A 22055-nucleotide genomic window follows, 5' to 3' on the forward strand; every position below is an offset into this window, starting at 1 on the left:
ATCACGCATTGGAAGGACAGGGAGTGTGTCTACCAACTCTCATGCATTGTGTTCAACCAATCGATAGTATTTATTGAGTGCTGATTGTGCAGAGTACTGTGCTAAGCACTTAGAAAAGTACAACGGAGTTGGCGGCCGTGATCCCAGCCCGGGGCACTGCAAATGCGTTAAGTGCTCAATATTTATCGATTAATTGACCAACAGTCCCACATTTATCTAGTTTTCAGTTAAAAGTAAAAGAAAAAAATGGGCAGATTCTGTTGAGATGGAGACACACGCTCAATAGACTGAAAGCCTGCTGCACAATAACCGGACCCTGGGAAACTTTTGAAGAATACCCACAAAACCATCTGGAGTCCAAGTTGGAAATGAGCAAATGTCCCAGCTTTGCAGTTTTAAGGGTAAGTCATTCATATGGCACATAATGACAGTAGCAAAATACAGGATTAGATTCTCAGTTTCCATCTCTGTTGAATATGCAACGTCCTCTTTTTGATCATCTTGCTTTTTGGTGGTCAGCAGTTTCACCCTGTGATGCTGATTGCTTATATGAAAATGCTCTGGGCCCTGCAGTCGAGTAAACCCATCTTGGCTTTCTTTACTGCAGAATGTCTATTTCAAGATATTTATCTACACGTTTGTTCTCAAAATTATTAAACATTATTTCGATCCTACCACCCTTCTGAAAAATGATGCCAAGTTTATCCACTCGTAAACTGCTGGAGGAAAAAACGCAAGTCAAACATTTTTACAATATCTGTTTTCCCACTTAGAGTGGGAGCCCCATGTGGGACAGGGACTGTGTCGGTTGTGGCTATCTTTTATCTCCCTCAGTGCTTAGTACAGTTCTTGGTACATAATAACTGTAGTATTTGTTAAGCGGTTCCATGAGGCCACACTGCTGCTAATGAGCACTTAACAGATACCATAATCACCATCATCCTCATTATTATTACTATTATTACAAGTTCAATCTCTACAGAGAGCCTGAGATTCAATCAACGGCCACTTTTCCCCTCACTGACCCACCAGGAAGATCCGACCTAAGACTCATACTTGGGGGAGTACAATAATAATAATAATAATAATGGCATTTATTAAGCGCTTACTATGCGCAGAGCACTGTTCTAAGAGCTGGATAAAGTAGACAATATCCTTGCCCTCAAGGACCTTACAATCTGGGGTGGCACTGTTTAGATGCCATGGTCAGCGTGGCTCAGTGGAAAGAGCCCGGGGTAGGGAGTCAGAGGTCGCGGGTTCTAATCCTGGCTCTGCCACTTGTCAGCTGGGTGACTTCGGGCAAGTCACTTCACTTCTCTGTGCTTCAGCTCCCTCATCTGTAAAATGGGGATGAAGACTGTGAGCCCCGCGTGGGGACAACCTGATTATCTTGTATCTCCCCCAGCTCTTAGAACAGTGCTTGACACATTCATTCATTCAGTCGTATTTATTGAACGCTTACTGTGTTGCAGAGCGCTGGACTACGCGCTTGGGAAGTACAAGTACATCCGCCAAGCTAGCTCTCTTCCTCCCTTCAAAGCCCTACTGAGAGCTCACCTCCTCCAGGAGGCCTTCCCAGACTGAGCCCCCTTTTTCCTCTCCTCCTCCCCATTCCCCCCGCCCTACCTCCTTCCCTTCCCCACAGCACCTGTATATGTTTGTACACATTTATTACTCTATTTTACTTGTACATATTTACTATTTATATTGTTAATGATGTGCATTTAGCTTTAATTCTCTTTGTTCTGAGGACTTGACACTGGCCTTCCCAGACTGAGCCCCCTCCTCCCCCTCCCCATGCCCCTCGCCTTACCTCCTTCCCCTCCCCACAGCACCTGTATATATGTATATATGTTTGTACAGATTTATTACTCTATTTAATTTGTACATATTTATTCTATTTATTTTATTTTGTTAATATGTTTGGTTTTGTTGTCTGTCTCCCCCTTCTAGACTGTGAGCCCGCTGTTGGGTAGGGACCGTCTCTATATGTTGCCAACTTGTACTTCCCAAGCGCTTAGTACAGTGCTGTGTATTCATTCATTCAATCGTATTTATTGAGCGCTTACTGTGTGCAGAGCACTGTACTAAGCGCTTGGAAAGTCCAAGTCGGCAACATATAGAGACAGACGGTCCCTACCCAACAGCGGGCCCACAGTCTAGAAGGGGGAGACAGACAACAAAACAAAACATATTAACAAAATAAAATAGAATAGTAAATATGTACAAGTAAAATAGAGTAATAAATATGTACAAGGTGAGGTAGGAGCTGGCAAGGTGATTGAGTGGTGATACAGACGGTATTAATCCTCATTTTACAGATGAGGTAACCAAGGCGTGGAGAAGTTAAATTCATTCAATCGTATTTATTGAGCGCTTACTGTGTGCAAGGCACTGTACTAAGCGCTTGGGAAGTAGAAGTTCATTCATTCATTCATTCAATCGTATTTATTGCGCGCTTACTGTGTGCAGAGCACTGTACTAAGCAGTTGGGAAGTACAAGTTAGCAACATATAGAGATGGTCCCTACCCAACAGCGGGCTTACAGTCTAGAAGGGGGAGACGGCCAACAAAACAAAACATATTAACAAAATAAAAGAAATAGAATAGTAAATATGTACAAGTAAAATAAATAGAGTAATAAATATGTACAAACATATATACAGGTGCTGTGGGGAGGGGAAAGTGCTCAATAAATATGATTAAATGAATGAAAGTTGGCAACATATAGACACGGTCCCTACCCAACAATGGGCACACAGTCTAGAAGGGGGAGACAGACAACAAAACAAATTAACAAAATAAAATGAATAGAATAGTAAATATGTACAAGTAAAATAGAGTAATATGTACAAACATATATGCAGGTGCTGTAGGGAGGGGAAAGCGCCCAATAAATACGATTAAATGAATGAAAGTTGGCAACATCTAGAGACGGTTCCTACCCAACAACGGGCTCACAGTCTAGAAGGGGGCAGACAGACAACAAAATATATTAACAAAATAAAAATAATAGAGTAGTAAATATGTACAAGTAAAATAGAGTAATATGTACAAACATATGCAGGTGCTGTGGGGAGGGGAAAGCGCTCAATAAATACGATTAAATGAAAGTTAGCAACATATAGAAATGGTCCCTACCCAACAACGGGCGCACAGTCTAGAAGGGGGGAGACAGACAACAAAATATATTAACAAAATAAAATAGAGTAGTAAATATGTACAAGTAAAATAGAGTAGTATGTAGAAACATATGCAGGTGCTGTGGGGAGGGGAAAGCGCTCAATAAATACGATTAAATGAAAGTTGGCAACATATAGAGATGGTCCCTACTCAACAACGGGCTCACAGTCTAGGAGGGAGAAGACAGACAACAAAATATATTAACAAAATAAATAGAATAGTAAATATGTACAAGTAAAATAGAGTAATATGTACAAACATATATGCAGGTGCTGTGGGGAGGGGAAAGCGCTCAATAAATACGATTAAATGAAAGTTGGCAACATATAGAGATGGTCCCTACCCAACAATGGGCGCACAGTGTAGAAGGGGGAGACAGACGACAAAAGGTAGTTAGTGCTTAACAAATACCATCATTATTAAGCGCTTATTACAGCGCTGTGCACACAGTAAGCGCTCAATAAATACGATTGAATGAATGATGATTATTATGGTTAAAACTCATGTTCCCTTTCCCCGCAGCAGGGCCGGCCCTGAGGTGAAAGCCCAGCACAGGCCTGGTGAGGGGAGCCTGCTTCTCCCGGCATCCCCCGCGCGCCGCTGCCTGGTGGCGGCGCGTCGACGTGATGACGTCACTGGCGGCCCTTGCTGCCTCAGGCAGGGCCGCGGGCGCTGGTCCTCGCCGGTTCCGACCGGTTCTGACCGGTTCCGACCGGCCCGGCCCGCCATGGCGCCGCTGGAGGTGGCCGTGCCCTGCCGCGACGCCCAGGTGGCCACCCTGCTGGCCCTGTTCGGAGAGGTACCGGACCCCGGACCCTTAACGGGGGGGCGGGGGCAGGAAAGGCAGGGTGGCCCACTGGGTAGGGCACGGGCCTCATGCCTGCTTTGTGAGAAAAAGCAGGGTGGGCCAGTGGGCAGAGCACGGGCCTCATGACTGCTTAGTGAGGAAAAGCAGGGTGGGCCAGTGGGTAGAGCACGGGCCTCATGCCTGCTTATTGAGGAGCGGCAGGGTGGGCCAGTGGGTAGGGCACAGGCCTAATGCTTCTGTATTGAGGAGCAGCAGGGTGGCCCAGTGGGTAGAGCAGGGGCCTCATGCCTGCTTATTGAGGAGTGGCAGGGTGGCCCAGTGGGTAGAGCAGGGGCCTCATGCCTGCTTATTAAGGAGCAGCAGGGTGGTCCACTGGGTAGAGCAGGGGCCTCATGCCTGCTTATTGAGGAGCGGCAGGGTGGCCCAGTGGGAAGAGCACGGGCCTCATGCCTGTTTATTGAGAAGCAGCTGGGTGGTTCAGTGGGTAGGGCACAGGCCTAATTCTTCTGTATTGAGGAGTAGCAGGGTGGCCCAGTGGGTAGAGCAGGGGCCTCATGCCTGCTTATTGAGAAAAAGCTGGGTGGTTCAGTGGGTAGATCATGGGCTGCATGCCTGCTTATTGAGGAGCGGCAGGGTGGGCCAGTGGGTAGGGCACGGGCCTCATGCTTGTGTATTGAGAAGCGGCAGGGTGGCCCAGTGGGTAGGGCACAGGCCTCATGCTTGTGTATTGAGGAGCGGCAGGGTGGGCCAGTGGGTAGGGCACGGGCCTCATGCCTGTTTATTGAGGAGCAGCTGGGTGGTCCAGTGGGTAGAGCACGGGCCTCATGCCTGCTTATTGAGGAAAAAGCAGGGTGGGCCAGTGGGTAGAGCAGAGGCCTCATGCCTGCTTATTGAGGAGCGGCAGGGTGACTCGGTGGGTAGGGCACAGGCCTCATGCCTGCTTAGTGAGGAGCAGCAGAGTGGTCCAGTGGGTAGAGCAGGGGCCTCATGCCTGCTTATTGAGCAGCTGGGTGGTTCATTGGGTAGGGCACGGGCCTCATGGCTGTGTATTGAGGAGCAGCTGGGTGGCTCAGTGGGTAGGGCACAGGCCTCATGCCTACTTATTGAGAAAAAGCTGGGTGGTTCAGTGGGTAGAGTGTGGGCCGCATGCCTGCTTAGTGAGGAAAAGCAGGGTGGTCCTGTGGGTAGGGCACAGGCCTCATGCTTGTGTATTGAGGAGCGGCAGGGTGGCCCAGTGGGTAGGGCACAGGCCTCATGCTTGTGTATTGAGGAGCGGCAGGGTGGTCCAGTGGGTAGGGCACGGGCCTCATGCCTGCTTAGTGAGGAGCAGCAGGGTGGTCCAGTGAGTAGGGCACAGGCCTCATGCCTGCTTATTGAGAAAAAGCAGGGTGGTCCCGTGGGTAGGGCACGGGCCTCATGCCTGTTTATTGAGGAGCAGCAGGGTGGTCCAGTGGGTAGAGCAGGGGCCTCATCCCTGCTTATTGAGGAGCGGCAGGGTGGTCCAGTGGGAAGAGCACGGGCCTCATGCCTGTTTATTGAGGAGCGGCAGGGTGGTCCAGTGGGTAGGGAATAGGTCTCATGCCTGCATATTGAGGAGCGGCAGGGTGGCCCTATGGGTAGAGCAGGGACCTCATGCCTGCTTATTGAGGAGCAGCCGGGTGGGCTAATGGGTAGGGTACGGGCCTCATGCTTGTGTATGGAGGAGCGACAGGGTGGTCCAGTGGGTAGGGCACGGGCCTCATGCCTGCTTATTGAGGAGCAGCAGGGTGGCCCAGTGGGTAGAGCAGGGGCCTCATGCCTGTTTATTGAGGAGCAGGGTGGCTCAGTGAGTAGAGCACAGGCCTCATGCCTGTGTATTGAGGAGCAGTAGGGTGGCCCTTTGGGTAGGGCTCGGGCCTCATGCCTCGGTATTGAGGAGCAGCCGGGTGGCCTAATGGGTAGAGCAGGGGCCTAATGCTTGAGAATTGAGGAGCGGCAGGGTGGTCCAGTGGGTAGGGCACGGGCCTCATCCTTGCATATTGAGGAGCGGCTGGGTGGTTCAGTGGGTAGGGCATGGGCCTCATCCCTGTGCATTGAGGAGCAGCAGGGTGGTCCAGTGAGTAGGGCACGGGCCTCATGCCTGGTTACTGAGGAGCAGCAGGGTGGCCCAGCGGGTAAAGCAGGGGCCTCAAGCCTGCTTATTGAGGAGCAGCAGAGTGGCCCAGTGGGTAGAGCACAGGCCTAATGCTTGCGCATTGAGGAGCAGCAGGGTGGTCCAGCGGGTAGAGCCTGGGCCTAATGCTGGGGGGCTGTGAGCAGATGCGGGCAGGCCAGTTTCCCTCAGCTGCTGCTGATAATTATCAATAATGGTGCTTAAGCACTTACTGTGTGCCAAGCACTGTCCTAAGTGCTAAGGTAGATACAAATTAATCATGTTGGACACAGTTGGAGTTCATGGTCACAATCCCCTTATTTCAAATGAGGCAACTGAGGCCCAGGGAAGTTAAATGACTTGCCCAAGGTCACACAGCAGACATTTGGCAGAGCCAGGATTAGAACCCGGGTCCTTCCAACTCCCAAGCCTATGCTCTATCCATCAAGCCACCACACTGCTCAGCTGTAAAACATTTTGTTCCATTTCCCTAATTTATTTATATTATTATCTGACTCCCACTCTAAGCTTGTTGTGGACAGGGAACCTATCTACCAACTCTATTATATTATACTCTCCCAATCATTTAGTACAGTGCTAAAGTGTTTTTGTTCCATATCCCTAATTTATCTCTTTGATTAATGTCTCTCTCCCTCTCTAGACCGTAAGCTTGTGGGCAAGGAACTTGTCTCCCGACTCTGTTATATTCTACTTAGGGCTTAGTACAGTGCTCTGCACAAAGAAAGTGCTCAATCAGTACCATTGCTTGATTGCTGTGAGGAAACAAAAGTATTCCAATCAGCCCGCTGATTCATCCCACCCATTATTGTTTTTACAATTATTATTATTGCATTTGGGTGCTTACCATGTGTTCTAAACGCTGTTCACTGTTTTAAGCAGAATTATTTGTGTCTGTAATGACCAACTTGGAAGAACCTTCATTCTTCACTCCGTGGTATTTATTGAGCACTTATACTCAACATTGTTTTAAGCATTTGGGAATGTACAGTACAATAGAGGTGATGAACACTATCCCTGCCCATAAAGAGCGTACAAGAGAAGACAGGCTTTAAAATGAAGTAAAGAAATTACAGAGAGGGGAAATAGTAGAAAGTATTCAGTTATATTCTGAGATTATCCGTCTCTTAAGAGATGCGTGCCCTTCTGAACAGTTTGAGACAGGTGCTTTAAAACTGTAAATCAAGTAGGGCTTCCAAAACTCCTTTCAGGCTTCTAGTCTGAATTAAATACCAGAGGGCCTCAAACACTTCCACCTGCATTCCTATTGAACATATTTTGGGTTTGCTGTTATATTTTCCAATTCAAACCTTATTCTAAATCCCCAAAGAGTTAAATCAAAGTTAACAGATTTCTTGCAAATGAAGAAAATTCCACGGTCGACGTTTGCCTTTTCTCCTCTAGCGTCATCATTTCAGCTTTCCGGCCATCTTCATTTATGGACATACAGCCAGTGGAAAGACCTATGTGATGCAAACTTTGTTGAAAACGTTAGAGGTAAGATATGTTTTGTTTGGTTGTCTGTCTCCCCCTTCTAGACTGTGAGCCCGCTGTTGGGGAGGGACCGTCTCTATATGCTGCCAACTTGTACTTCCCAAGCGCTTAGTACAGTGCTCTGCACGCAGTAAGCGCTCCATAAATATGATTGAATGAATGAATTGTGGTCCCTGTTAAGCGCTTACTATGTTCTAAGCGCCAATGTAGTTACAAGATAATCAGGTTACACAGAGTCCTTGTCCCAGCTGGGACACACTAGACTTCACTGCTTATCCTTCCTCAACCCTTCCCTCACCCCCATAGTTTATGTTTACTTTAAATGGATCTGTTTATTGCAAATGGATTCAAAGACATTAGGTGCTCTGTCCCCATCCTATCCCTTAATTACTGTCCTAAAAGGAATAAACTAACGTCTCTCATTTTTTTCCCCCTCCCTTGTAGCTTCCTCATGTCATTGTGAACTGTGTGGAATGTTTTACCGTCAAACTACTTTTGGAGCAGATATTAAACCGATTGGATTGCCTTAGTTCTCCCGAAAATGGATGTTCGTCTAACGTTGCCTGTGACTCGCTTAATGACTTCGTCCGTTTGTTTAAGCAAGTGACTCAGGATCGAGGTTTGGAGGATCAGACGGTGTACATTGTAAGTCGTAAAATTATAGCTTGTAATTTTGAACTGATTCACTTATTTGTTCTCTGGAGAGTTCCCAGGTTCTATTAGTAACTGAGAGCCACCCTTTCTTGGTTCTCTAGAAGCATATTTGTTTCAGACGCATCATTCAACTACAGTGTATTGTAGAAATGGTCGTTGGATAAGATTGGGCACTTAATTGAGGCTTTAAACTATGGACTTAGAAAGCTATTAATAGTGGAGAGAAATCATCCACGAAGGATGTAGTTGCACAAGTTGGGTACCGAAAAAGATATGCAAACAGGGATTGTGGGCACCCTAAAAATAAGAAAAAGCTAACTCTTGTTTTCAGAACATTAAATTTTAATAGCAACTCTTTTAGCTACTTGATATTGAGTGGAAGTAATAAAATAAGGCAAGGACCAGTGAAAATCACTGAGCTTATAGTCCCACACGGGGCTCATAGTCTAAGCAGGAAGGAGAACGGGTAATTAATCTCCATTTTTGAGATGAAGCAAGTGAGGCCCAGAGGAAGTAAACTGACTTGCCTAAGGTGACATGGTAGACAAGTGGGCGGAGCTGGGATTCGAATCCAGGTCCTTTGACTCCCAAGACGTGCTCTTTCCTCTCAACCACACTGCTTCTGTGGTCCCAAGCTCACCTCAGGGGTCTGGGCCCTCCGCAGGCCCCCGGCCCTGCGGTTGTGTTTGGGAATGCTGCGGCGGGACCCAAAGATACTGGGCCGGTCCCGCAGGAGCGGCGAGATCATCAGGAGAGCCGCTTCCCCAGCTCCCTCCGTCATCGGGAGCGTCGGCAGCAGGACCCGGGACAAATTCCACGTGCACTGTCAAAATGGTCAAGCCCACTTCTCCCAGAGGTTGGTCGCTTGGTTGGTTGCTGAGGCTCTCGAAGAGACCACTGGCAAGTTTGCCTGCCAGTTGGCAAATTTCTTTGCCAATAATAACGGTATTTATTAAGCGCTTATTATGTGTCAAGCACTGCTCTAAGCACTAAGGTAGATACAGGTTAATCAGGGTGAACACTGTCTCTGTCTCACACGGGGCGAGCGAGGGGCCAGTTATATGTGACCTGGAAAAGCCGTTGGTAATTTTCGCAAACGTTTTAACCTTTTCAAATGTTAGAATTACTCAAAAATTGATGGCAGATGACAGGGAATTGAGTACCGTAAGATAATGGACAGGACTGGATAAACTCTACTCAAGACAGAAGGATTAAGTGGTAAATTAATGTCCCAACTCCATTCTGCCTCAATAGAGGGGGAAAATCAATTTATATGAATTAACCTGTTTCCTGGATTATGGGTTTTTGTTTAAATTGAGATTGATGGGAAAATTGCATAATAGGAAAATGGACAGGAAAGATGGATTTATTACTTCTCATTCTAGGAGTAACTTAAAATATTTCATCCTCAATTAACTGAGAAGAAATTAAGATAAATGGTTGCTCTCCTGTAGTGGTTTCTGCAAGGGTCTTTTAATTATATACAGGTACCTAACAATTACAGTAAACTAAGGAGACAAAATAATGCGTTTTGTCTGTTGAAAAATCAAGTCCAACTGTGTCTTGCATTTCTTCTTCTTGCTGATCAAGAGGCTTATAAACTTATATTTGCTATGATAGTGAAGATTTAGAAAGTTTTTCAAAGAAGCATCCAGTTCAGCAATAAACTGAAAAGACTTGTTAATGATATTATTATAATGATTATAATTATGGTATTAAACACTAAGCACTGGGGTGGTTACAAGATAATCTGATTGGACCCACTCCATGTCCCACACAGGGCTCACAGTGTAAGGAGGGAGAACAGATATTTTATCCCCATTTTACAGATGGTGAAACTGAGGTACAGTGAATTTAAGTGACTTGCCCAAGGTCACAGGGCAGGCAGATGACAGGGCCAAAGTTAGAACTTGGGTATCCGGTTCTCTGGTCTCTGCACTATGCCTTACTGCCTCCTCTTTTCAACTTCCATGGGCAGTATAACATGTATCAAGCTCTTGTCTGGTTCATCTGACCAGGCGATCACTTTGGTGAAGTGATCAAGTTTAATGGCATAGACTTGTGAATAAAATGTGTTCAGAAATCCATATTTGCAGGCCACCTCTCATTAAGATGATTTTTCTAGAAGCCTGGTTATTCCCTCTAAGTAGGTGAAAAGACTTAAAGTGAAAGCACTTTCACTTAATATAATAAAGATTTTGAACATTTTCTTCAAAGCGGACAAAGGTATTTTCAGTTCATATTTTATAAATGTGAATAAGAGCAGGGCTCTCTTTCTCTAGGAAAAGTCTGTGCAGTAAATTCAAGCCTTGAAATACCTGCTCCCTTTCCCCCTGCCCGAATCGACATTCTAAGTTTTTTTTTGGTTTTGTTTTAAATGGTATTTAAGCACTTACTATGTGACAGATACTGTTCTAAAGGCTGGGGTAGATTACTACGTAATCAGGTTGGACCCAGTCCATGTCCCATATGGGGCTCACAGTTTTAATCTTCATTTTACAGATGAGGTAATTGAGGCACAGAGAAGTAGTTTGCCCAAGGTTGCACAGCAGACAAATGGCAGAACTGGGACTAGAACCCAGGTCCGCCTGATTCCCAGGCCTGGGCTCTAGCCACTAGGCCACGTTAGGTTTGAAAGGGCAGATTAAAGAGCACTAACGGTATGAGTAACAAACTGCATTTTTGTTGGTAGGTCTTAGACAAAGCAGAGTATCTAAGAGACATGGAAGCAAACATTCTGCCTGGATTTCTTCGGTTGCAAGAATTGGTAAGTGGTTGCCACCGTAGAGCCAGGGTTTGCCTTCCTCCTTGTTTGTTTGTTTTGTGGTATGGCCTTGATCTTGTCCATCTTGCCGCCAACCCCTTTCCCACGTCATCCCTCTAACTATCCCCTCCCTATACGCCAGACCAATCAATCAATCGTATTTATTGAGCGCTTACTGTGTGCAGAGCACTGTACTAAGCACTTGGGAAGTACAAGGTGGCTACCACCACACTCCCCACCTTCAAAGCGTTGTTGGGGTCACATCTTCTCCAAGAGGCCTTCCCCAATTAAACCCTCTTTTGCCCGGTTTGCTTTCCCTTTTGCTTCATCTGTGCGCTACAGTCTGTGACCTTTGGTCATGTGATATTTGCCCCAGCCCCATGGCACTTATGTATATAGCTAGACTATAAACTAGCTAAGGGCAGGGACTAATTCTGTTTTACCATACTCTCCCATGTGCTTAGTACAGTGCTCTGCACAGAGCAAACACTTAATAAATCAAATTGATTGCTTAGGAGAGAACAATATTACGGAATTGGCAGATATGTTCAGCACCCACAACCAGCCATAATTTACTGTGCATTAATCAATCAGTGGTATTTATTGAGCAGTTACTGTGTGCAGAGCACTGTACTAAGGGCTTGGGAGAATATAATGCAACCGAATTGGTTGATACATTCCCTGCCCACAACGAGCTTAGTCTAGACATTCCCCTTCGAGACTGTGAGCCCGTTGTTGGGTAGGGACCGTCTCTATATGCTGCCAACTTGTACTTCCCAAGCGCTTAGTACAGTGCTCTGCACACAGTAAGCGCTCAATAAATACGATTTGAATGAAAGAAAATGTATGATCTGTTGCAATCTGTCTTCTCGTCTCATTGCACATGCAGTACAGTAGTTGTAAACTACAGAGTACTTAGGATATTGCCCTCAAGAAGACCACCTTCTGGAGATGATTGTGAATCAATCGACCCATCAGTGTTATTTATTTAGTGCTTACTATGTGCCGAGCACTGTACTAAGTGCTTGGGGGAGTTCAGTACAGCAGATTTAGCAGACACATCCCTAGCCCATAATGAGAATCATGTGGATCGCTCTGTGTGTGCCGGATCCCTCTGTCCTTTTTCAGTCACGTTTCTCCCAGCTAAGTATGGGCATCTGGCCAGCTGGGAGTCTTGATCATCTTGAGATTATTTCTGATGGCGTGCTAGGTATTCCAAGTAATAATAATAATAATAATGGGATTTGTTAAGCGCTTACTATGTACCAGGCACCGTACAAAGTGCTGGGGTGGATACTAGCAAATTGGGTTGTCCCACATGGGGCTCACTGTCTCAGTCCCCATTTTACAGATGAGGTAACTGAGGCACAGAGCAGTGAAGTGACTTGCCCAGGGTCACACAGCAGACAGGTGGCGGAGCCGGGATTTGTACCCGTGAGCATCTGGCTCCCAGGCTCGTGCTCTAGCCACTTTGCCATGTTGCCGATGGGGTTGTTTTATTAGGATCATTTTGTACTAGAGATGAAGTACCGTCCCTTAATGGCTGTTGGGTTGTGAATCTTAAAAACCTGCTCTCTCCCTCTTGGCAACCCGCCTGCTGGGTCGAGTGCATCCTGCTGCCTGCTTCCCGGCTTCCCTGCTTCTTTGTTGTTTGGAAGCATCCCTTTATTGGGATCAAATCTTTCCCAGCGCGACACAGCCATTGCCCACCCTTTGACTGATGCCATTCCACCCCATAGCCAGTTCCATTTTTCCGTGTTTAATCTTGGGGCCTGGGAAATCAAATTATAATGATTTGCCTTCTTAGCTTGCAAACTAAGAAATTCAGCTCATCACCAACCAATCATGTAGTGTTTATGGAGGTGAGTGCATCTTAATGCCCCTCTGCCATTCTCTCACGGTTTGGCCCACCGCCCTTCTCTGCCAGCTCCTCTAATTACACCTCATTTTGTGACTCCTACTAACATTGGCACTAGGCTTTCTGCTTGTCTCATAATAAGAGTTGGTGAGTTAGGAAAGGCGACACCCAAAAGATGGCCCGGAAGTCAGGAATTAATATGCCACCCTAAAGTTATAAGGAATTATTCATGTAAATAGTGTGCATCTTCTTAGGCATCTTTTCTATCATTGGTACCACATTGTAGAGGATTTAAAAAATATAGGTCTTCTGTTTTTTTACCTTTTTGTTCCTTTCATATTTTTAGAATTTACATTTTTCATAAAGATAATTGATTTCTTCAGTAGTCAGTGGCAACGGCACCACAAATTGATCCAAAAAGCTTGGATGCTTGAATATTTTGGCATGAGGTGGGAGAGGGGTATTACTTTTGGCCCGTTGTGTTTTTTCGTCCTTTTTTTCCCTAGTCACACAGAGCCAGTGGGATTTTGGCAGCTGAAGAAATATGCTTTTAAGAACTGCTCTGAGTGTTCCTGTAAAAAGACTTAGCTCTTAATTATTCCAGGTGATGCAGTATCATGGTTTGCAGGAAATTTTAAAACTCCTTGGGAAGTTTCTGATAACTTGTGAGACACACAGGAACCGGAATGTCATTTAAAACAGCTGGGTTTTTTTTTTTTCCCAAATTTCAGATACAAAAATCTTGCAAATATGTGAGCTCCTTGATTAAGCTATCTAAAATTGGCTTATTAATATGTAAATAATTTGCAATAAGTTGGGAATTTGATGAAATTCTCTGAATGAAAACTCCTAATAATTTTCGCATTAAGATGTTCTAAACAAGGTCGCCTTTATTCCTTTCTCTCAGACCAACAGAAACGTGACTGTCATCTTCCTTAGCGAGATTGTGTGGGAAAAGTTTCGCCCAAATACTGGATGTTGTGAGCCATTCGTCTTGTACTTCCCCGACTACAGCATAGGTACAATTTTCATTTTTATTTCCTCTCTGGGTAGGTGAGAGAAGACAAAATTGGCACGAGCAAACATGAATAATTACGTACCCGAAACTTCTAAAACTCAGAAAGCGCCTACCACTACCACATGGGAAATTAGATTTTTCGAACTAGGAGACGTCGTAGGAATCTCATATCACAGTGAAGAACAAAATGGAAGTCTTAGTTTTACATTTTGAGTACTGTTTGGGGATGAAATTGCCTTAGAGCAGAAAGCCAGAGAGGTAGAAAAGTAGCTTTAGGCCCAGCTCAAGGTTGTCTGTGTCTGATTGAGAAGCAGCTCGGCCTAGGGGATAGAGCACCGGCTTGGGAGTCAGAAGGACCTGGGTTCTGATCCCGGCTCCGCCACTTGTCTACTATGTGACCTTGGACAAGTCACTGCACTTCTCTAGGCCTCAGTTACCTCATCTGTAAAGTGGGAATTAAGACTGTGAATCCCATGTGGACATGGACTGGGTCCAACCTGGTGAACTTGTATCTATGCCAGTGCTTAATACAGTGCCTGGCACATAGTAAGCACTTAACAGGTATCATTTAAAAAAAAATCTGCTTAGCTGTATCTACCCCAACACTTAGCACAGTGCTTTGGCTAATAGAAAGCTCGTAATTAGGTGCCTGCCAAGTTACAGTGAGAACATAAAAGGCCTGGGCCCTGCCTTTGAGTCGCTTATGGAGTAAGAACTATAACCACTGGCCTATAAGGTTTAATTCCAGAAGCGTCTTTTGCGGGTTGGGAAAGAGAGGAAGCACGTATAGAAAAATGTCATGTTAGAAACAAAATGAAAAATTATGCCAATAAAGATGGAAGCAAATACCTCCAAGTCCAAGGATGAAGACACCAGCTGCCACATTGGAAAAGAATCCTGGTCTAGATTTCCATTTCCCCTCAATATTCTGAGCAGGAGGTAAAGGGCCGTGATGTGTGAATCATTAAAAAATAATTAGTGCTATTTGAACAGGACACCTGCAGAAGATTTTGACCCAAGATCATCCTCCTGAGTATTCTGCTGACTTCTATGCTGCCTATATTAATATTCTTCTTGGTGTTTTCTACACTGTTTGTCGCGACCTAAAAGAGCTCAGGCATCTGGTGAGTTATGTCATTGGTGTAATAAAAGGACTAAAATGATTTTTTTTTTTTTTGAGGAGAAGCTATAGTCGGGCAGTCTGGTTGTTTTAGATAGAGGGAGAGACTATTGTACCACACCAACTGGGAAGATAGATTCAAAAAGATAACGACCCCTGAAAATTATGATCTGTTCATGAGATTTTCCCTTATCTACACGGAAGAATGATAGTTTTCTCTACCCAACAGCTACCTTTCTCTTATTTCTGCAGTTCAGCGTGTGTCAGATATATCGTGTCTGTAGTTATATCCATCTGGATTATCAATAAATAGAGAGAGAGAAAGAAAGAAAAGCACTGCACAAATGTAGGAGAGAAGATGATAAGGCTTTAAGGTTTTTTCCCCCTAAAGACCGAGGTGCTGCAAGGTACTTGGAGAAGATTTGGCCCAGTTCTAGACCTCTCAACTGTGGAATGAGAAGCAGTATGGCCTAGTGGAAAGAAAACGGGCCTGTGTGTCAGAGGACCTGGGTTTTAATCCAGGCTTTTCTAATTGCTCTGCCAGTTGCTTAGCTATGTGACTTTGGGCAAGTCTCTTAACTGACTGAGTCTCTTTTCTCAGTCCTTTAACTGAGAAGCAGCATGGCTCAGTGGAAAGAGCCCGGGCTTGGGATTCAGAGGACTTGGGTTCTGATCCCGGTTCTGCCGTTTGTCTGCTGTGTGACCTTGGGCAAGCCACTTAACTTCTCTGTGTCTCAGTTCCCTTGTCTGTAAAATGGGGATTAAGATTCTAAGCCCAACGTGGGATGGCCCGATTACCTTGTATCTACCCCAGCACTTAGAACAGTCCTTGGCACATAGTAAGTGCTTAACAAATAGCATTATTATTATTCTCTCTGTGTCTGTTCCCTCAACTTTAAAATAGGGATTCACTACCTGTTCTCCTTCTCACTGTGAGCCCCTTGTGGGACAGGAACTGTGTCTGCCCGAACTTACTTGTACCCACCTCAGCGAATAGAACAGTGTTTGACACGTAGTAAGAGCTTAACAAGTACCATAAAACAAGCAAACCAAGACAGCAAAGATCGATGGCTGACTCACCCAGGGCAGAGAGAGAGGATTTCTGCATTGAGGTCACCCGATGTCATTTGGAGAGAGAATACGCTGGAAACCAGCATAACGCAAGATAGAGAATGTCGTAGAAGGGGCCAAGCTTATTTTATTGGTAGTCACAAGATGCGGGTGGTCAGTTCTGGGGCCAGGGAGAGGAGGTACCAATTGGTTAGGGTTAGGAATGTTGGCACTGAGGCAGGAGACTTGCCCGACAGCTGCCTATATGGCGCAGTTACAGTGTACTCTCCCAAGATCTTAGGACAGTGTTTTGCACACAGGGAGCGCTCAATAAATATGACTGAACAGATGAATTTGCTTAGAAAAAGTTAATAATGCTCGTGGCCGAATTGGCGTGTGCCTAGCTTATTTCTTAGAGGGATAGTTTGATTGGAAATATCCATTTGTGTCCCCCACATACCCTGGGGAAATTAAAGTCAGTGCCAGTACAATCATTGCTGGGGTGGCCAATTCAGGCAAGAGGGAAGATTTGGGTGCCACAAAGAGCTCCTGCTCTTGAGCCCAGTGGAGTCTTTTGGGTAGTTGTTCTATAGTGTTTGTTAAGTGCTTACTATACGTCAAGCACTAGGACAGATACAAGTTTATCAGGTTGGACAGAGTCCCTGGCCCCAGTGGGGCTCACAGTCTAGGATTCCATCTCCATTTTACAGTTGAGGAAACTGAGGCACAGAGAATAAAAATAATGATTGTGATATGTAAGTGCTTAACTATATGCCAGGCACTGAATTAAGCTGTGGGGTGGATGCAAGCATATCTGGTTGGATGCAGTCCGTGTCCCATGTGGTGCTCACGGTCTAGGATTCAATCCCCATTTTGCAGTTGAGGAAACTGAGGCACAGAGAATAAAAATAATGATTGTGATATTTAAGTGCTTAACTATATGCCAAGCACTGAATTAAGCTCCGGGATGGATACAAGCATATCTGATTGGACACAGTCCATGTCCCATGTGGGGCTCACAATCTCAATCCCCATTGTACAGATGAGGGAACTGAGGCCCAGAGAAGTGAAGTGACTTTCCCTGGGTCACATAGCAAGCAGTTTGGGAACCCAGTCCTCAGACTCCCAGTCCTGTGGTCTTTCCCACTAGGCCCCGCTGCTCCTCATCTTTCTCCTGGGGTTTTGGTTTCCCAATTCTGAGTCAAATAAAAGGTGTGTTTTTTTCCTTTCCGGACAGAAATCTAGACTAAACCCGGCAGCGCCTCTGCAACTCCTTACGGGAGTAAAATTTTCAAGAGTCTCTTCCTTCTTCATGACCGATGACATCTGTTTTGATACCAATTAGTGGTATTTATTGAGTGCTCACTATGTGCAGAATGCTCTGTTAAGCGCTTGGGAGAGTACAATCCAATCCTGATATGAGTGGACATGGACAATAATCAAAGCAAGCTCCCCTCAAGACTGTAAACTCTTTGGGAGCATGGGTAGGGTCTGCCAACTCAGTTGTATTGTTCTCTCCTAAGCACTTCGACCAGTGCTCTGCACACAGTAAGTGCTCAATAAATACCAGTATTGATTGATTAAAACATCGATAGTTAAGGAAACCAGAGCCAAAAGAGAAAAAGAAATCTGAAATAGCACAGTAACACACAATGGCATTTACTGTAATTGGCTAAAGGTTTAAAAAGAGAGAACAGAGTTATGATAATTGAGAATGAACATTTCATTCCACTATAACAGGCTTCTTCTAGGAATTTGTCTTCTATTCTGAAGCGTTCATGTTTAATTTGTCTGGGATTCAGAGCGTTGGTAACATTGGCTTTTAGCTGAGTGATATGGGTGTGATTATTTTTCGGTTAAAACCATTCAGGTTAATCAGTCAGGTTAATCGGTTGAACTGATCAGATTTATTAGCATCAATGTGGGGCAAATGTTAATTTGCCATTAAGTTCATTAATTCATTAATAAAGCTGAATATTATCTTGCTGGCAGAATTAAAGGGCCCTTTGAAGGAGGATGATTTCATTGAGTAGAATTCAAGTCCAAAGGGTACAATTTCAGTGCATGCAAAATTAAGCACTGAAATATTTTTAATGGAAATGAAACTTTTATGCATATTTCCAAGCCTCCCCCTGGAAACGGTGTCTCCGGTTACTGTCCCCTTAGGTCTGGCTTCCTTGTCCTAGGTAGGACAGCTGGCCTTTTGTCAATCAATCAATCAATCGTATTTATTGAGCGCTTACTGTGTGCAGAGCACTGTACTAAGCGCTTGGGAAGTACAAGTTGGCAACTTGTACTTTTGTCAGTGTGCATTCTTTATTTTAAAAAAACTGCTCGAGTCTTTAGGGGTCAAAGTGTTTAAAGGTAATTAAGCTCAAGGTGAATTTATACTCCATACTCACCCTGTCTAATTCAGAATTTTATCTGGCACGAACCAAGTGTCACTGGGCTTTTTCTGAAAAAGTCCACTTTTGTCTTTCCCCCGGCCACTCAGTTTGCCTTTGCCTGTTAAAATAATAATTAATAATTATGGTACTTGTTAAGCGCTTACTATGTGCCAAGCTAGCACTGGGTTCATTACAGATTAATCAGTTGAACACAGTCTCTGTCCCACACTCACACTCTTATCCCCATTTTAAAGATGAGGAAACTGAAGCTGAGGAAACCGAGGCCCAGAAAATAATAATGATAATGGTATTTGTTAAGCGCTTACTATGTACCAAGCACTGTTCTACGCGCTGGGGTAGATACAAGGTAATCACGTTGTCCCACGTGGGGCTCACAGGCTTCATGCCCGTTTTCCAGATGAGTTAACAGAGGCACAGAGAAGTGACGTGGCTTGCCCAGAGTCACATAGCTGACAAGCGGCAGAGGTGGGATTAGAGCCCACGACCTCCGACTCCCAAGCCCGTGCTCTTTGTGACTTGCCCACGGTCCCACAGCAGACTCGTGGTGGAACCAGGATTAGAACCCAGATCCTTGTGATTCCCAGGCCCGTACTCGATCCATCGAGCCGCGCTGCTTCCAAGTGGCACGCGCCATTGGGGGCCAAATTTCCGTGGTGCAGTCAGGGTGGATGTTTCAGGGCCAGCCCGTTAGCCCTGCCTTCTGGCCCGGCCCAGGTTTCCCGGGGTCAGCCTGATCAGCCGTCCAACGACAGGGTCTCTGGGGCTTCTCCCCACCACCATGGGGGCCCGGAGCGGGCCTGAGAACTGGAGACTGGTGGCCCAGTGGTTAGGGGGTTCACTGGGGTAGCGGCGGTCAGTAGAAAAGTTCCAATCCCTGGTGAGTTAGAAGGCTCCCGCGAGGGTCCCCACTCAGGAAATCAATCAGTTCCTCTCCCCCCTGCTTCAAAGCCTTATTGAAGGCCCATCTCCTCCAAGAGGCCTTCCCTGACCAAGCCCTCCTTTCCTCTTCTCCCACTCCTTTCTGCGTCACCCTGACTTGCCCCTTTTATTCATCCCCCATCCCAGCCCCACAGCACTTATGTCCATATCTGTCATTTATTTCTATTCATGTTTGTCTCCTCCTCTAGACCGTAAGCTCGTTGTGGCAGGGAATGTATCTGATTATTGTTATACTGTACTCTCCCAAGCTCTCAGTACAGTGCTCTGCACACATAAGCCCTTAATAAATACAATTGACTGACTGATGTGTGAAACGCTAACCTTGTGCAGAGCACTGGATTAAGTGCTTGGGAGAGAACAGTGCAACAGTTTGTGGTACGTTCCCTGCCCACAAGCAGTCTAGAGACAGGCATTAAAAGAAATACATGAATTATTGATATGCATGTATGTGCTGTGGGGCTGAGGGTGGGTTGAATAAAGGGAGCTCATCTATGAGCAAGCTTGATGCAGAAGGAAGTGGGAAAAGAGGAAATTAGGGAACTTCTTGGAGGAGATGTGCCTTCAGCAAGGCTTTCAAGGTAGGGTGGGTGATGGTCTGTCGGTTATGAAGGGAGTGGAGTTCCAGGCCAGAGGCAGGATGTGGGCGAGAGGTCGGCATTGAGACAGGTGAGATGGAGGCAAAGCTTGGCATTAGAGGGGTGAAGTGTGCCAGCTGGGTGGTAGGAGAGTAGCGACCTAAGTTACGAGGGGCAAGGGGGTTGACTGGTAAAGATTCTTCACTTGCAACGACACATCCCAATCCTTACGAGTACTGCTGAGCCCAGTGACCACAGTAAAAGCGAGTGTCAGATCCTCCTAATCAGTCAATCAATGGTATTTATTGAGCGCTTCACTAACATAAACCAGGAGGATAAGCCCTAAAAGACGTGGTTTGGGCCTTTTTTTAAATTTTCCTTTTGTTTTTTTAAACTGCTATTCAGTTTGCTTTGGGCAGGTGCAGACCCTGAGAATAAATTGAGCCTGGTCCATAGACATCCCAAGTCTAATTCCTCTCCATTTAAGATGAAGAAACTTCGCAGCACCGATATTTCAGTTTGGAGCCGCCAGACCATGTTAGCTAGAGCTTCTTAGTGCGTATTGCCTGGCCGTGCATGGCATAAAGAAATGTGCTGACTCAATATCCCGATGGTTAAAAGGGGCATATGTAAACCAGAGACACACTTTATGTGTAGTCGCTTCATTAGTTTCCAGAATTCCCCAGGATTCAAAGAAACTGATGAATAATGTGTACGAAGATTGGCTAATCACGCTAGAATTGTTCGCCGGATAGTCAGCAGAAAGAGATATGAGTATCTCTTCCCTTCATCAGTGATTTGTGCAAAGCCCAGGTCAGTAGTTGGTACTAATTGGTTCCATCTGTTTGCTGCTGTTGACTGGCATAGAGACCCAGGGGTCTAAGATGCCAGGCCCTTACTAATAATTATAATAATACTAATAATTGTGGCATTGGTTAAGTGCTTACGACATGACAAGCACTGCACGAAACACTCGGGGAGGTATCTTAGTTCCCTTTGTTGCTCACAGAGTAGCAGGGAGAATGGGTATTGGATCCCCGTTGTTCAGATGAGGAAACTTAGGCACAGAGAAGTGAAGTGACTTGTCCAAGGGCACACAACAGGCAAGGGACAGAGCCAGGATTAGAACCCAGGCCTGCTGACTCTTAGGCCCAGGGCTCTTTCCATTAGGTCATGCTGCTTCTCTGAAAAAGAGGTCTCATATACCAAGATAGAATATGTAGCAGCTGAGGGTTCCTGGACACAGGCCCATAGGGAAAAAATAAAAATAAAAAGGCTAATCCTCTTGAGCTGTGACCTCTTATACAAATAGGCAGTGAATTTTGAAGATTCTGTCTTCAGTGCAGTTCTGCTATTGACCATAGTCTTTCTGGTGTTTTTTTTATCCAGGAAAGGATGCCGTATATTAATTTCCATCACAGTATGAATGACTCAAAGCTTTTACGGCAATTTACTTCTCTTATGTTGAAGGGCTTTGTTTTTCAGAAATGTAATTTCAGTTTGGTGTTGAATGTAGGACTATGAAATTGTCGTGAGCTCCTGCTCAGACAAGCATCAGGGTTTAGTCATGACCACGTGAAAATACTAAAGATATGGAGCAAATTTACTGATATTTTTAAAATCATGATTTGAATTATTATTTTTTTTTTACCAATTAATGACTGAGCAGCTTGCTAATAAATGGGACCAATAGTTTACTCCCTTAGGAATGGATAAGTTTGGATGGGAATTAATTTTGTAAAGGCACCACTTAATATGCTGAGGTTGCATCCTCAGCGCTTTTGCATGTACTCATATTCAGTTTACTCATCCATCTCTTTCTGATGTACTACTGCTACTGTCTATATCGTCTTGGCAAAAATAAATGCATAATTGCAGAGGTGGCCAAAGGGCTCTTAAGAGTCAGGTTATTGGCAATTAGGGAAGGCTTGTTGGAGGTGGTAAGAAGTTAAGGAGAATTTTGAAAGCAGGGAGGACTGAAATCTGCCAGATTTAAGTGAGGAAGAAAGTTCCAGCCAGATATTTTTTCAAGCAG

General features: G+C 45.2%; 1 protein-coding gene across 2 annotated transcripts in view; it reads left to right on the top strand.

The window, feature by feature from the left end:
- Positions 1 to 277: 277 nt before the first annotated feature.
- The window catches only part of ORC5 (origin recognition complex subunit 5), a 96757-nt gene continuing 74979 nt past the window's right edge, over positions 278 to 22055 (top strand). The window contains exons 1-6 of one of the 2 annotated variants that reach the window (XM_038741494.1): positions 278 to 401; positions 7545 to 7637; positions 8079 to 8279; positions 10981 to 11055; positions 13818 to 13929; positions 14922 to 15052. In XM_038741494.1, the coding sequence (XP_038597422.1) occupies positions 369 to 401; positions 7545 to 7637; positions 8079 to 8279; positions 10981 to 11055; positions 13818 to 13929; positions 14922 to 15052 (645 nt within the window). In that variant the 5' untranslated portion in view covers positions 278 to 368. Of the gene's footprint in view, positions 402 to 3858; positions 3983 to 7544; positions 7638 to 8078; positions 8280 to 10980; positions 11056 to 13817; positions 13930 to 14921; positions 15053 to 22055 lie in introns of those variants that run through there. The other variant, XM_038741493.1, reaches the window with a different exon arrangement.

The sequence above is a fragment of the Tachyglossus aculeatus genome, assembly GCF_015852505.1.
Source record: "Tachyglossus aculeatus isolate mTacAcu1 chromosome 12 unlocalized genomic scaffold, mTacAcu1.pri SUPER_6_unloc_1, whole genome shotgun sequence".
Taxonomy (NCBI): domain Eukaryota; kingdom Metazoa; phylum Chordata; class Mammalia; order Monotremata; family Tachyglossidae; genus Tachyglossus; species Tachyglossus aculeatus.